Source organism: Eriocheir sinensis, chromosome 21, assembly GCF_024679095.1.
Source record: "Eriocheir sinensis breed Jianghai 21 chromosome 21, ASM2467909v1, whole genome shotgun sequence".
In the NCBI taxonomy this organism is placed as follows: Eukaryota; Metazoa; Arthropoda; class Malacostraca; order Decapoda; family Varunidae; genus Eriocheir; species Eriocheir sinensis.
In genome coordinates this window covers 14499886-14512700 of record NC_066529.1, presented here as the reverse complement: position 1 = coordinate 14512700, position 12815 = coordinate 14499886, and the positions used below count along the sequence as shown (strand labels likewise).

Below are 12815 nucleotides of genomic sequence, written 5' to 3'. Positions count from 1 at the left end.
TTAGACTGATGACGGGGATAAACACGAAGTAAATAACAGAAAGGAAAACAAAATAAAGAGCGTGAGGGTTGTGTTGTACGTATTTTATTTTAGTCTGGTCACGTGACAGACACACATAGCAAACCGAGTTGAGGTAAGACGGACGGTAAAATTAAGCTGATGAAGGGGACAAACATGAAGTAAATAAGAGAAGAGCTCACTAGGAAGAACATAATAGAGGTATGTAAAAGAGGGAGAGGGACACTCGATCATATTGAAGGTTGCGTTATTTGAAGTTACGCTTATTCACGTTAAGGACAAACGAACGAGGGCGTATTTAATATTAACTGATGAAAGGGACAAGCATAAAGTAAATAGAGTTTCCGTGAGTGATATTTGTGTGTGTGTGTGTGTGTGTGTGTGTGTGTGTGTGTGTGTGTGTGTGTGTGTGTGTGTGTGTGTGTGTGTGTGTGTGTGTGTGTGTGTGTGTGTGTGTGTGTGTGTGTGTGTGTGTGTGTGTGTGTGTGTGTGTGTGTGTGTGTGTGTGTGTGTGTGTGTGTGTTTGTATGAAGCGGAGTGTGACAGGAGGGAAACGGATGAAACATGACGATGAGAAACTGGAAACTGCGGTGGTGAAACTTTGGCAGACTGACTGAATGAACCAACTTCTGCCCCTTTGTGAAATTTGATGGTCGGCTGTTGGTAACCTCACTTTTTTTTCTTTTTAATAAACTAAGGGGAAAAATTAAAACGAGGGAAATTATTCTAAGTGGCCGGCGACATTGCTATTATGATGTTAAATGTCAGAGTTTTGTGCAACAGTATTAAAGTGGTGTGTGTGAATGTTGGTTAGTTAGTTAGATAGTTTGTTAGTGACTTAGTATGAATGTTGTATGTAGCTGCAAAATTACTATTAATTTTTTTCCTCCTCTCACTTTCAGGCAATCTTTTATACCCTTTCCCGAGGCTGATTTGAACCCTTTCCACCCGAGTATGCAGGGAAAGAAAGGGGTTCGTGTTTAAAATAAAAATGATGTGATGGTGATGTGAGAGCTTATAATTGTCTCGTTAAATGACTGATGGTTATAATGGCAGATGTCTATCAGGATTATCTTTAGTCTCTCTCTCTCTCTCTCTCTCTCTCTCTCTCTCTCTCTCTCTCTCTCTCTCTCTCTCTCTCTCTCTCTCTCTCTCTCTCTCTCTCTCTCTCTCTCTCTCTCTCTCTCTCTCTCTCTCTCTCTCTCTCTCTCTCTCTCTCTCTCTCTCTCTCTCTCTCTCTCTCTCTCTCTCTCTCTCTCGTGTAATCTTACTTCCTCCTCTTCCTCCTAAATCCCCTCCACATCCTACTCTATGATCAAAGGGAGGAGGAGGAGGAGAAGGGCATCCATACATCATATGTAAGCCTCCTACAAAGTGATTAAACACGATTACACACACACACACACACACACACACACACACACACACACACACACACACACACACACACACACACACACACACACACACACACACACACACACACACACACACACACATATATACATACATACACACACAAACACAAACAAACACACACACACACACACACACACACACACACACACACACACACACACACACACACACACACACACACACACACACACACACACACACACACACACATATACATACACACACACACACACACACACACACACACACACACACACACACACACACACACACACACACACACACACACACACACACACACACACACACACACGGCCAAACAGGCTGCCAAACAGGCGCTGGTTAGAGCCCCGCTCAGGCCGGATTCTTTCCGTTGACTAGGAGTGGTTACTGTCCCCCCTTGAGTGTGTGGTGTGTGAGGTCCTGGCAGTACCCAGAGGTTGACGATAATGAACACTTGCTCACGTCGGGAGGGTACCTGCTGGCGAAAGCAAGTCCAACTCGTGATCAGGCCGTGGTGAGTTATACACACACACACACACACACACACACACACACACACACACACACACTTATCTCTCCCCTACTCTGCATCATTAAACAACACTGAAAAAAATATTCCTGGGGCCTCCCATTGAGCTAAACCTATTGATGATGATGATGATGATGATGATGATGCTCTTGTTGTTGTTGTTGTTGTTGTTGTTGTTGTTGTTGTTGTTGTTGTTCGTTAAGTTACTGTGTGTTGGTGTTCAGTTAATAATCTCATTCTGGGAAATCTAAATGGAGAGAGTAGTGACATAATTAGGATGGAGTTGGTGACACGTTATTTTATTGTGTGTGATGGAGGAAGAGAGAAAGAGAAACATGGGTGGGCGGGTGGGTTGGTTGGTGGACGAACGAGTGGGATAAGTGGTAGCGAGGAGCTTTGTATGTATGTGTATTTTTGTTTGCTTTGTTTTTGCGTTTTAAATTTTGTATCCTTTACTTGGTCTTACTTTTCTTTATTTTTGACTATGTGAATGCATGAGTGTGTCCTTAGTACAAAGGAAAAAGAAAACAGCATTTTTATTTATTTTCCCTTTTTCTGTTAAACCATTAATTCATCTCTCCCAACCCTACTAATATACGTCGAGTGCCTTGCGTGTTGACTTCCCCAACCTAGACTCGAACCATGGCGTGTGTATCAGCTGTGGCCATTCATTTTTACAAATATTTTCCCCCTCTGCTGGGAAATCCTCTTTTCCTAATAAGGGTCCGCCCCTCTTCACTCCCTGACTTGTAAAAAAAACCGCTCCCTCTAATGCACCTTTTTCTCCCATCTGTGACGCAGCGGAGCCCCGCCTCGGGCCGCGGCGCAAATAAGGGTCCCTGGAACCATCATTATGGTCTCGAGGGGCATCAGACAATATGACGAATATAGTGCATATCATAACATTATAAACAGTAATAAAAAAATATGCATTACTGTTTTTATGTGTATTACTCCTATAATCTATAGTCTCGTCCTCATTCTGTTTATTTCATTGAGTTTACCTCCATTTTCTCTTTGTCGGCGTGACAGGTGTTTGGGGCACTGAAGAGACGGCTTATAGTGTCCCCAATCCCCCCCTCTACCTGGTTCGTCTCATAATAATAATAACAATAATAATAAAAAAAATATAATAATAATAATAATAATAATAATAATAATAATAATAATAATAATAATAATAATAATAATAATAATAATAATAATAATAATAATAATAATAATAATAATAATAATAATAATAATTATAACAATCATTGTAATAATGAATTTGTATTATGGGCTTATAGTTATGGATCAAAATAATAATATATAGCCTTTTACATATATTTCATGAGTAAAGTTTTGTTTGTCTTATGTTTCTATATGCCTGAGATTCGCGAAGTCGTATATCTGAGTATTTTAGGGTCGCCGCCAAAGTAAAATTGCCTAATGCTTCCTTTGTTTCGTTCTGTAATAAATTTTCCTTTCAGGCAGTAAGAATCTTTTCCGCCCTCGTCCAAATACTCTTTCCCTCCCGTCGCGTGCATTGTCTGCTGGCTGTGACGCGTTCTATTTCCATACTCTCCACCATAATGCCTTTTTTTCTCCCTCGCAACACTCTCCTCCCTTCTGAGCCTCCTTGTGTGTGGTGCAGTGTTATGTTTTAATGTTCTTCCTCGTAACGCCTTTCTTCCTCCCTGCAGAGTCGCCATGTGGTCAGACAACTCCCACAGCGAGGGTTTCCACTACGCCCACCCCTTCCCTCACGCTCCCGCCCTCGACAAGCTCTGTTTGCACTCAAGGTAAAAGAGAGAGAGAGAGAGAGAGAGAGAGAGAGAGAGAGAGAGAGAGAGAGAGAGAGAGAGAGAGAGAGTGAGAGAGAGTGAGAGAGAGAGAGAGTGAGTGAGAGAAGAAAAGTGAGTGAAAAGGTGAGTAAGAGAGTGCGAATTAGTAAACTGGTACGTGTTTGAGGAGGTAAAAAGGCTGAGTAAGCAAGGTAATTAAAAAAGTAAGGAAAAAAAGTAAGGAAATAAGCATGAAAGGAAGGAAAGAAGTAAATAAGTGAACAAGAAAGTAAGGAAATGAGTAACGTTCCCATTCTTCTTCTCACTCTCCTCCATTCCCTCCTCCATCAAGCCTTCCACTCACAGATGGGTCAACACTACCCCCTTATTTGCATTCCAACTCTCTCCCTGTCACATCCATTTTCTACTTTCTTAATTAAGGCTATTTTCCTCATTTCCCAAATACTTCTTACTTGGTGTCTTGATTCTCTTTTTTTTTCTTCCTTTCTTTGTCATTCTTCGTCTTTTTTTTTTCTCTTTCTTTTTTTCTTTCCTTCATTCTTTCTGTTTCCCTCATTTATCACCAATTCAACATCACTCCTTCCTTTCCATTCCCTCTCCTTCTCCTCGCTTTCGACACCAACGGAGAGGAGCACCGAGGCCACGCGCACCTATGTCGTATTGCCCCAACTTTACCTTCATTAAGCATTACCATGCACTTTCTTTCTCTTCCTAACACTTCCTCTCCCGCCCTTCTTTCCTTGCCTTTAGAACAGCCCTTTCCTCTCGTCCCCATTACCCTGTGGCCTCCTCTCCCCTTCTCTTACCTTACTCTCCTTTCCTTCGTCCATTCAAGCCTCTTTTCGCTTCCTGGTTCTTCTCGATCACGCCCCTGAAAAAAAACAAAATAAAACTGAGCACCATCTTTTATTCTTGATTTTCTTCTTAGTTTCCTCTGCCTCCTCATTCTTCTTCTCCTCTTTCTACGTATTGTCGTTATCCTCCTTCGTTTTCTACTCTCTCTCTCTCTCTCCTCCTTCTCCTCCTCCTCCTCCTCGTCACGCCATTCCTTCCTAATCCTAAGACGATCCTCTCTTGGGGGTTCCTCAACTTTTACTTTCTTGTCCCTTTTTCTCCTTTTTTTTCGGCGTAATATTTTCTTGCTTTTTTATGTTCTCTCTCTCTCTCTCTCTCTCTCTCTCTCTCTCTCTCTCTCTCTCTCTCTCTCTCTCTCTCTCTCTCTCTCAAGCTCATCGTAACGTATCTCTTCTTTTCTCGTCCATCTTTACTGCCTCCTCAACTTAGTCTTAACCTCTTTCTTCATACACTTTATCCTCCTTTAAATCTCCATCACCTCTGTCCTCTTTCCACTTCCCATTTTCTTTTCATTCCTCTCGGTTTTTCCTTGCTTCCTCTCCTTCTCTTTACTCTGATTTCCTCCACTCCCTTTCTCCTCCTACTATATGTGCCTCTTTCCTTTATCTAATGTTTTTTACTTCCTCCGGTTCTTCCTTATTTCCCGTACTTCTTTCCTTCTCTTTACTCTGGTTTCCTCCACTCCCCTCCTCCTCCTCCTCCGTGTGTGTTTTGGCGATATCGTTTGAGTCACTTTTTCCCCCCCTTAGTTGCTTCGCTAAAGGTTTCGATTCTCTTTTATCTGGGCTCCTCTCCGGTGCATTACCGGTGCAGGGCAAACACTCATCTCGGTATTGAAGAGATAGCTGGGCGGGAAGTGTAAAGGAGACCACCATTTGAGAATTCTCCGTCTATATCTTCCTCTTTCTTTATCTCTCATTTGCCGAGAGAGAGAGAGAGCGAGAGAGAGAGAGAGAGAGAGAGAGAGAGAGAGTGTCTGAAAAATACCAAGTACAAAGAGGAAACAAATAAATATCTTCAAGAAATATTCCCATCCATTGTATATTTCCTCCTCCTCCTCCTCCTCCTTTGGTTCCATCTTCTTTACTTCGCCTATACTCTTTCCGAAACATCTCCACTCCTCTCCAAGCACCTTCCATTCTACCTCCTCCTCTTCCCTCTTTTTCTCATCTTCTCTCTATCTTACCTTACCTCATCAAAACGATTCACTAAGCCTCCTTTTCACGTTATATCCCTCTTATTCCTCTTCCTCCATCTCTCTCTAAGACTAAGCACTTTTCTTTTTCTATTTTCTTTTTCCGTACTGTTTCAATATTCCCTTAGCCCATTTATGTCTCTCGTGTGCTTATGTTTTTCCCTCTTCTCCCTTTTTCATTTTTATTCACTTTATTTTTCTTCCTCCACCTCCCTCCTCGGCTCAGTTCTCTCTTTTTTTATCCATTTCTTTTTAATTCTGTACCGCTAGCAATGTCCCCTCAACCCTTTCCCTTAATCAATCAATCTTTCGTGTCCCTTTGTCCTCCCTCTCCATCCTCTCTTTTGTTTCTTTTCTCTAATCTTTTTCATCTGCCTTTTCTGCTCAACTCTTTTTTTCTTTTTTCTTCTAGACAACCCTCAGTATTCTCTTAACCCTTGCCCTAAATCAATCTATCTTTGTGTAGCTTTCTTATTTTCCTTCCCACCCCCTTCTCTCTCTCTCTCTCTCTCTCTCTCTCTCTCTCTCTCTCTCTCTCTCTCTCTCTCTCTCTCTCTCTCTCTCTCTCTCTCTCTCTCTCTCTCTCTCTCTCTCTCTCTCTCTCTCTCTCTCTCCCCCCATTCTCCCTCCTTCAGGCAGTACATCCCAAGTCTCTCTCTCTCTCTCTCTCTCTCTCTCTCTCTCAAAATGTATTGCCAAGGGTTAAAGGAATTGGGTCACGGGATCCTTTATATTAAGGAGGAGAGGGGGAAGGATGGGAGGCGAGGTAAGGGGGGCTGGAGGTGGTGTCCTACGGCTACTGTATCTCTGTCTCATTATAAACCACTTGAAAGGCGGGCGTCTATCCTATTTTTTCCTCTCCCCTTTTAATATCTACCTCCCTCTCCCTCCTCCTCCTTCTTCTCCTTCTCTAATTTCATAGCCATCTCCTCCTTCTCCTTCTAGTACATCTCTTCACTGCTCTCGTTTCTCCTCCTCTGAGCATCACCTCTTACTCTTGATTCTCTTCTTCCTTTCCTCCTCCTCCTCATTCTCATTCTCTTCCGCCTTCTCCGCTCTTCATATATTTTCCTCCTCCTCCTCCTCCTCTTCGCTCCTACTCCTCCTCCTCCTCCTCCTCCTCCTCTTTATTCTTTTCCTCGAGGTTAATGATAACTATTCTTCGTCTATGAACTAATTAATTTTCTCTGTGGCCGGTTTTTAGTCATATATCACGTTGTTATTGCTCGTTTTGTTACTGTTGTCATTTGGTGTTATTGTTGGTGATGGCGGAGGTGATGGTGCTCTTGTTGGGCATGGTAGTGGTGGTGGTGGTGGTGGTTGTTGCGTTGATGGTGGTGGTGATGGTGGTAGTGTTGGGTGTGGTGGTGGTGGTGGTGGTGGTACTGGTTATGTCTAAATTGGTGGTGAAAAAAAGGGTGAGGGTGATGATGGTGGTAGTGGTGGTAATGAGGATTGAAGTGGTGATGGCATAGAGCGATGGAGCGGTGGTGGTGGTGGTGGTGGAGGTAATGAGCGAGGTGATGATGATGGTGGTGGTGTTAGTCGAGTCTCTAAACAAACACACAAAAGGAAAAAAAAAATCTATTGATCAGTCAGACGGAGAAATAATGATTGTTCAGCTGAGGATCCAAACAGCCACAAAGACAGACAGAGAAAAGCAACTCAATACAGACAGTCACACGACATTCTACATAGCCACACACACACACACACACACACACACACACACACACTCACACTTTTGCTCGTTCCGGAGAAATACAATAACCAATACCAATATGCAGAGAAAATTCGCGAGTCTTGTTTTGGTTTTGCATTTGTGTTGTGGTGCGTCGTGTGGGGAGGAAGAATAAAGGAGACAGTGCAGGCTCCGATAATGGCGATGCCGAAAGGGAGGGCCATTACTACTACTACTACAGTTACTACTACTACTACTACTACTACTACTAATAATAATAATAATAATAATAATAATAATAATAATAATAATAATAATAATAATAATAATAATAATAATAATAATAATAATAATAATAATAATAATAATAATGAAAAAAAGATAACTCTAGATGCAAAATTTATCGACAAGCGTGTTGAAAGAATTCCATTTAAAATTAACCAACGAACCAAGTTTTTTTTTATATAAGCTGGTAGTGGTTGAGTGTACGAGAAAGGAGTGATGACGTAGCAAAGGGGGAAAAAAAGAACGTGGCTTCTTGGGTGGGGCCTGATGGTCGGCCCAGCCCGTTCTGGCGCAGGCGAGTGTTTATAGTGGCGCCATCTTGCATATATCTTGTTAATATAAGTTGTACACAAAGGAAACAAAATAGAGGCAGTTCATATAAACTCAAACTCAAACAAAAAGAAAAGTTGGTAACGATTTTAAAATAAAGGGACTAGTGAAACCTGAGACGTTAGTAAAACGTCAAATAGGGAACATTTTCAAGAGCGGGGACAGGTTCAATGGACGTCGTGCCTTTTGGGATAGTGTGGAAAAAAAGGAAAAAAAGAATAATAGTGTGTAGACGGCTGGGCTGTAGGCAACAGAGCCTCAGCCTTTCATCTGCTTTAGTCATGCGCGGGATGTGTTGATCCACCTTTAAATTGACTTCCCACGCCTCCCCCCCACCTGATAACCAACCTAGCCGCCTACCTACACACACACACACACACACACACACACACACCACACACACACACACACACACACGCACACAGTCACACTCACACACACATGCACTCCTCACCCCCCTCACTCTCTCTCTCTCTCTCACACACACACACACACACACACACACACACACACACACACACACACACACACACACACACACACACACACACACACACACACACATACACACACTCACTCACATGCATACACACACACTCACACACACACACACACACACACACTCTCTCTCTCTCTCTCTCTCTCTCTCTCTCTCTCTCTCTCTCTCTCTCTCTCTCTCTCTCTCTCTCTCTCTCTCTCTCTCTCTCTCTCTCTCTCTCTCTCTCTCTCTCTCTCTCTCTCCCTTATTTCAACATCATTAACAGGCTTTCCTACAAACTGTTTACGGTTGCCCAAAGCTGAAAACAAGTTTCCTGGAACTAAAGATTTATTTCTTCGTTCTCTCTTCCTTTTAAAGCAAAACTTATAGGCATATTTTAATATATTATTATTATTTCTAGTATTGCTACTACTGCTACTACTACTACTAACTAATACTTCAACTGCTATTACTTCTACTTCTACTACTATTACTACTACTACTACTACTACTACTACTACTTATATTACTCCTACTACTACTACTTCTATTACTCCTACTACTACTACTTCTATAACCACCCCCAACACCACCACCACTGCCACCACCACAAGTCATAATAATATTATCAATAATGATAATGATGATAATAATTGAAATAATAGTAATAATAATAATAATAATAATAATAATAATAATAATAATAATAATAATAATAATAATAATAATAATAAATTATACATAACCACCAACCTCTGAAAAGTCTACGGTAATTGCGACCAAGAGTTCATTACCTGCTGACATCTCTCTCTCTCTCTCTCTCTCTCTCTCTCTCTCTCTCTCTCTCTCTCTCTCTCTCTCTCTCTCTCTCTCTGTATCTATCTATCTATCTATCTATCTATCTATCTATCTATCTATCTATCTATCTATCTATCTATCTATCTATCTATCTATCTATCTACATATATATATATATATATATATATATATATATATATATATATATATATATATATATATATATCTTTGTGAGACTGAAAGACAGCCGCACGAACAGCCAAAGACACACTAATGCTGGAATCACACATCCGCGATTTCGCTCTGCGACGGTTGGCGATTCTGAAAATTTCCGAAATTGGTATATACGCTCGACATCGTAGCGACGTCCCTGCGATTAGTCGCAATAGTCGCGCGGTAAAGTTCGCACGACTTGCGGGTGCCGGCCCATCGCGCGAACATTTTGAAATGTTAAAAAAGTTCGCAGAAGTCTGCGATATGGGCCAAATCGCACGTTTATTCGCACGGTTAGGCGAGAGACCATCGCAGTATGCGCTCGCATACCCTCGTCAAATGCAAGGGGTCACGGTGTATGCGCGCGTATATGCGAGAGACTGTGCATCGTGCGTATGGCAGCGACGCTGCTTCGAAAAGGGAAATGGCAGCGAGCGAGCGGGACGATGTGAAAAACCGTACCACTCGTCTTGCCACACGCCGCTACCCTGCCCGCCTGCAAAATAATAGCCTAATACTCATGAATTTATAATAATAGCATATTATTCCTAATTGCTAAATAATAGCTTAGTATTCATGAATGGAAAATAATAGAATAGTATTCCTAAATACAAAATAATACCCTAGTGTTCATAAACGCAAAATAATAGAATAGTATTCCTAACTGCTAAATAATAGCCTAGTATTCATGAATACAAAATAATAGAATAGTATTTTTAACTGCTAAATAATAGTTTAGTGTTCATGAATACAAAATAAAAGAAAATTCGTAAATGCAAAATAATAACCTGGTTTGACAAAATGCAAAATTATAAGCTTGTGTACACAGTAAAATTATTAGCTAGAGTACAGTAAAATTATAATGTATTTCTCTTGACTACTTCATTAGCCTGTTAGCAAGTTATTACAGACTGTAAAACTCTTTCCACTTTCAATTTATTACAGAAGTTGTAGATACGGTATAACATGCAGAAAACCTTACACCATACGAATAAAATCCAATATTCCTCAAAACAACTTACCTTGTTCCCAGGAGATCACGACCCCCAGTTTAAGAACTGCTAAATTAGAAGCAAGAAACAATAAAGCAATATCAGCGACAGCAAGGGAGAGTAGCACAGGCTACTACTTACTTGAAGCACTGGGTGGTCGTTACCTACCGACTATCAAATCTGAATCGACACAAGGAACTGGCGTTGCCAGATGGGGATTATTTTACCATATTGAAAACCTATAAGGTTGATCAGCCGAAATAATAACCTTAGCGTTAGAGCGTCGGGATATGCAGGGTGCCAAGATTAATTTCTGGTTAATGTGTGTGTGTGTGTATGTGTGTGTGTGTGTGTGTGTGTGTGTGTGTGTGTGTGTGTGTGTGTGTATATATATATATATATATATATCTATATATCTATCTATCTATCTATCTCTATATATATATATATATATATATATATATATATATATATATATAATGTGTTGTGTGTGGGGGATGGATGGTAGAGAGAGCGCGATATTGCCCGCCTATTATGGGTCGACAGCGAAGCGCCCTCGACGTTTTCTCGACCATGCGTGCGACGTCGAGCGTCGTCGAGCGGCTAGACGAGGGGCGGTCGCACATAGTCGCCAGGCCCTGCGTTCATCGCGATCCGTCGCAACGGGTTTTATTTTCAAAACTGGGCTCTTCTGCGTACAGTCGCGTGCATTCACGCACGTTTCACCTCGACGTCCCCTCGCCTGTCGCCCTCGTGTGCGAGCGACCCTCCCTCGCCATGTTGCTGTGAGTTGAAACAGAGGCAAACTCGCAGAGACACTGGCGATGCTCCCACGATTTCGTGCATTTTCAAAATCGCCAACCGTCGCAGAGCGAAATCGCAGATGTGTGATCCCAGCATTACAGGTAGATAGACGTAAGAATACGAAGATAGATACAGACAAACACATATATAAACAGACAGACAGATATCCATATAGACACACAGACGTACATAGACAAACATATAAACATACAGACATATAAAGAGACACAGACAGGCAGACAATCCGACGAAAAATCAAACACACGGAGAGACACACATACAGATAAACAAACAGGCAGGCAGGCAGGCAGGCAGGCGAACAGGTAGTCAGGCAGGTAGGTAGTCAGGTAAACAGGTAGTCAGGAAGGTAGGTAGTCAGGTAAACAGGTTGTCAGGAATGTAGGTAGTCAGGTAAACAGGTAGTCAGGAAGGTAGGTAGTCAGGTAAACAGGTAGTCAGGAATGTAGGTAGTCAGGTAAACAGGTTGTCAGGAAGGTAGGTAGTCAGGTAAACAGGCAGGCAGGCAGACAGGCAGACAGGCAGTTAGGCAGACATGCAGGCGAGCGGCTTTCGCCCTAAGCTCATTACTTCGCGCGTAAATATTTGATTCGTTTTTCGTTCTTTTTTTCTCTCCCGTTGTGTTCGTGGATGATATTTTACTGAGGTGCCGTGTGTCTGTTCGTCCGTGTGTCTGTTCGTCCGTGCTTACATCCGTCTATTCGTTCGTGTGTGCGTGGTTCTGTGTATGTCCGTATATGTGTCCGTGTTTTGTTAGTTGGTTAGTTCGTTAGTGCTTCCGAATATATTAGTGACTGTCCGCTTGTCCGTGTTTTCATGCCTCCGTCCTTCCGTGTGTATTCGTTCGTATTTTCGTGCGTTCATCCGTTCGTGTTTCTTTGTATTCATGTCATTCCGTCCGTGCTTCTATGCTTTTGTCTGTCTATACATCCGTCCGTGCCTTCTTATTTCCGTTCGTTCGTGTTTCTACCCCTTGCATGCTTTTGTGAGTGCCTAAGTGTGTGCTTGTGTGCGTGCGTTCCTGATCAGCTTAGTTAGACGTAAAGTGGCAGGGCTCGTGTTCGTCCCGTCGCTGAGGCCCCTCGGTGGAGGCTGGCTTTGAGGGGCTCGCCGCGCGCCGCTCTTTGCTCCTCGGTACATTAGGAGAGCAGACTTAGCGTTGCGTGGCGCATGAACATAAGAGTTGTTCCATTAGTACAGCATCTACAGTTACTTAGCATTGTCAGGCTCATGCATTTAAGGGTTTTTCTATTGATAAATTTGCTGCATAGTTTCTTAGCATATTCAGCATTTGCTTAGAATTGTGTGGCGCATGAACATAACAGTTGTTCCATTGGTAAAGTTGCTGCGGAGTCACTTAGCATTCTGTGGCCCATGACTGGAAGAGTATTATTACTGATAAATTTGTTG

General features: G+C 42.1%; 1 protein-coding gene across 1 annotated transcript in view; it reads left to right on the top strand.

The window, feature by feature from the left end:
- The first annotated feature begins 3657 nt into the window (after positions 1 to 3657).
- LOC127001834 (uncharacterized) overlaps positions 3658 to 12815 on the top strand; it is a 22258-nt gene continuing 13100 nt past the window's right edge. The window contains exon 1 of the mRNA XM_050867029.1: positions 3658 to 3753. Coding sequence (XP_050722986.1) covers positions 3662 to 3753 — 92 coding nt within the window. The 5' untranslated portion in view covers positions 3658 to 3661. The remainder of the gene's footprint in view (positions 3754 to 12815) is intronic.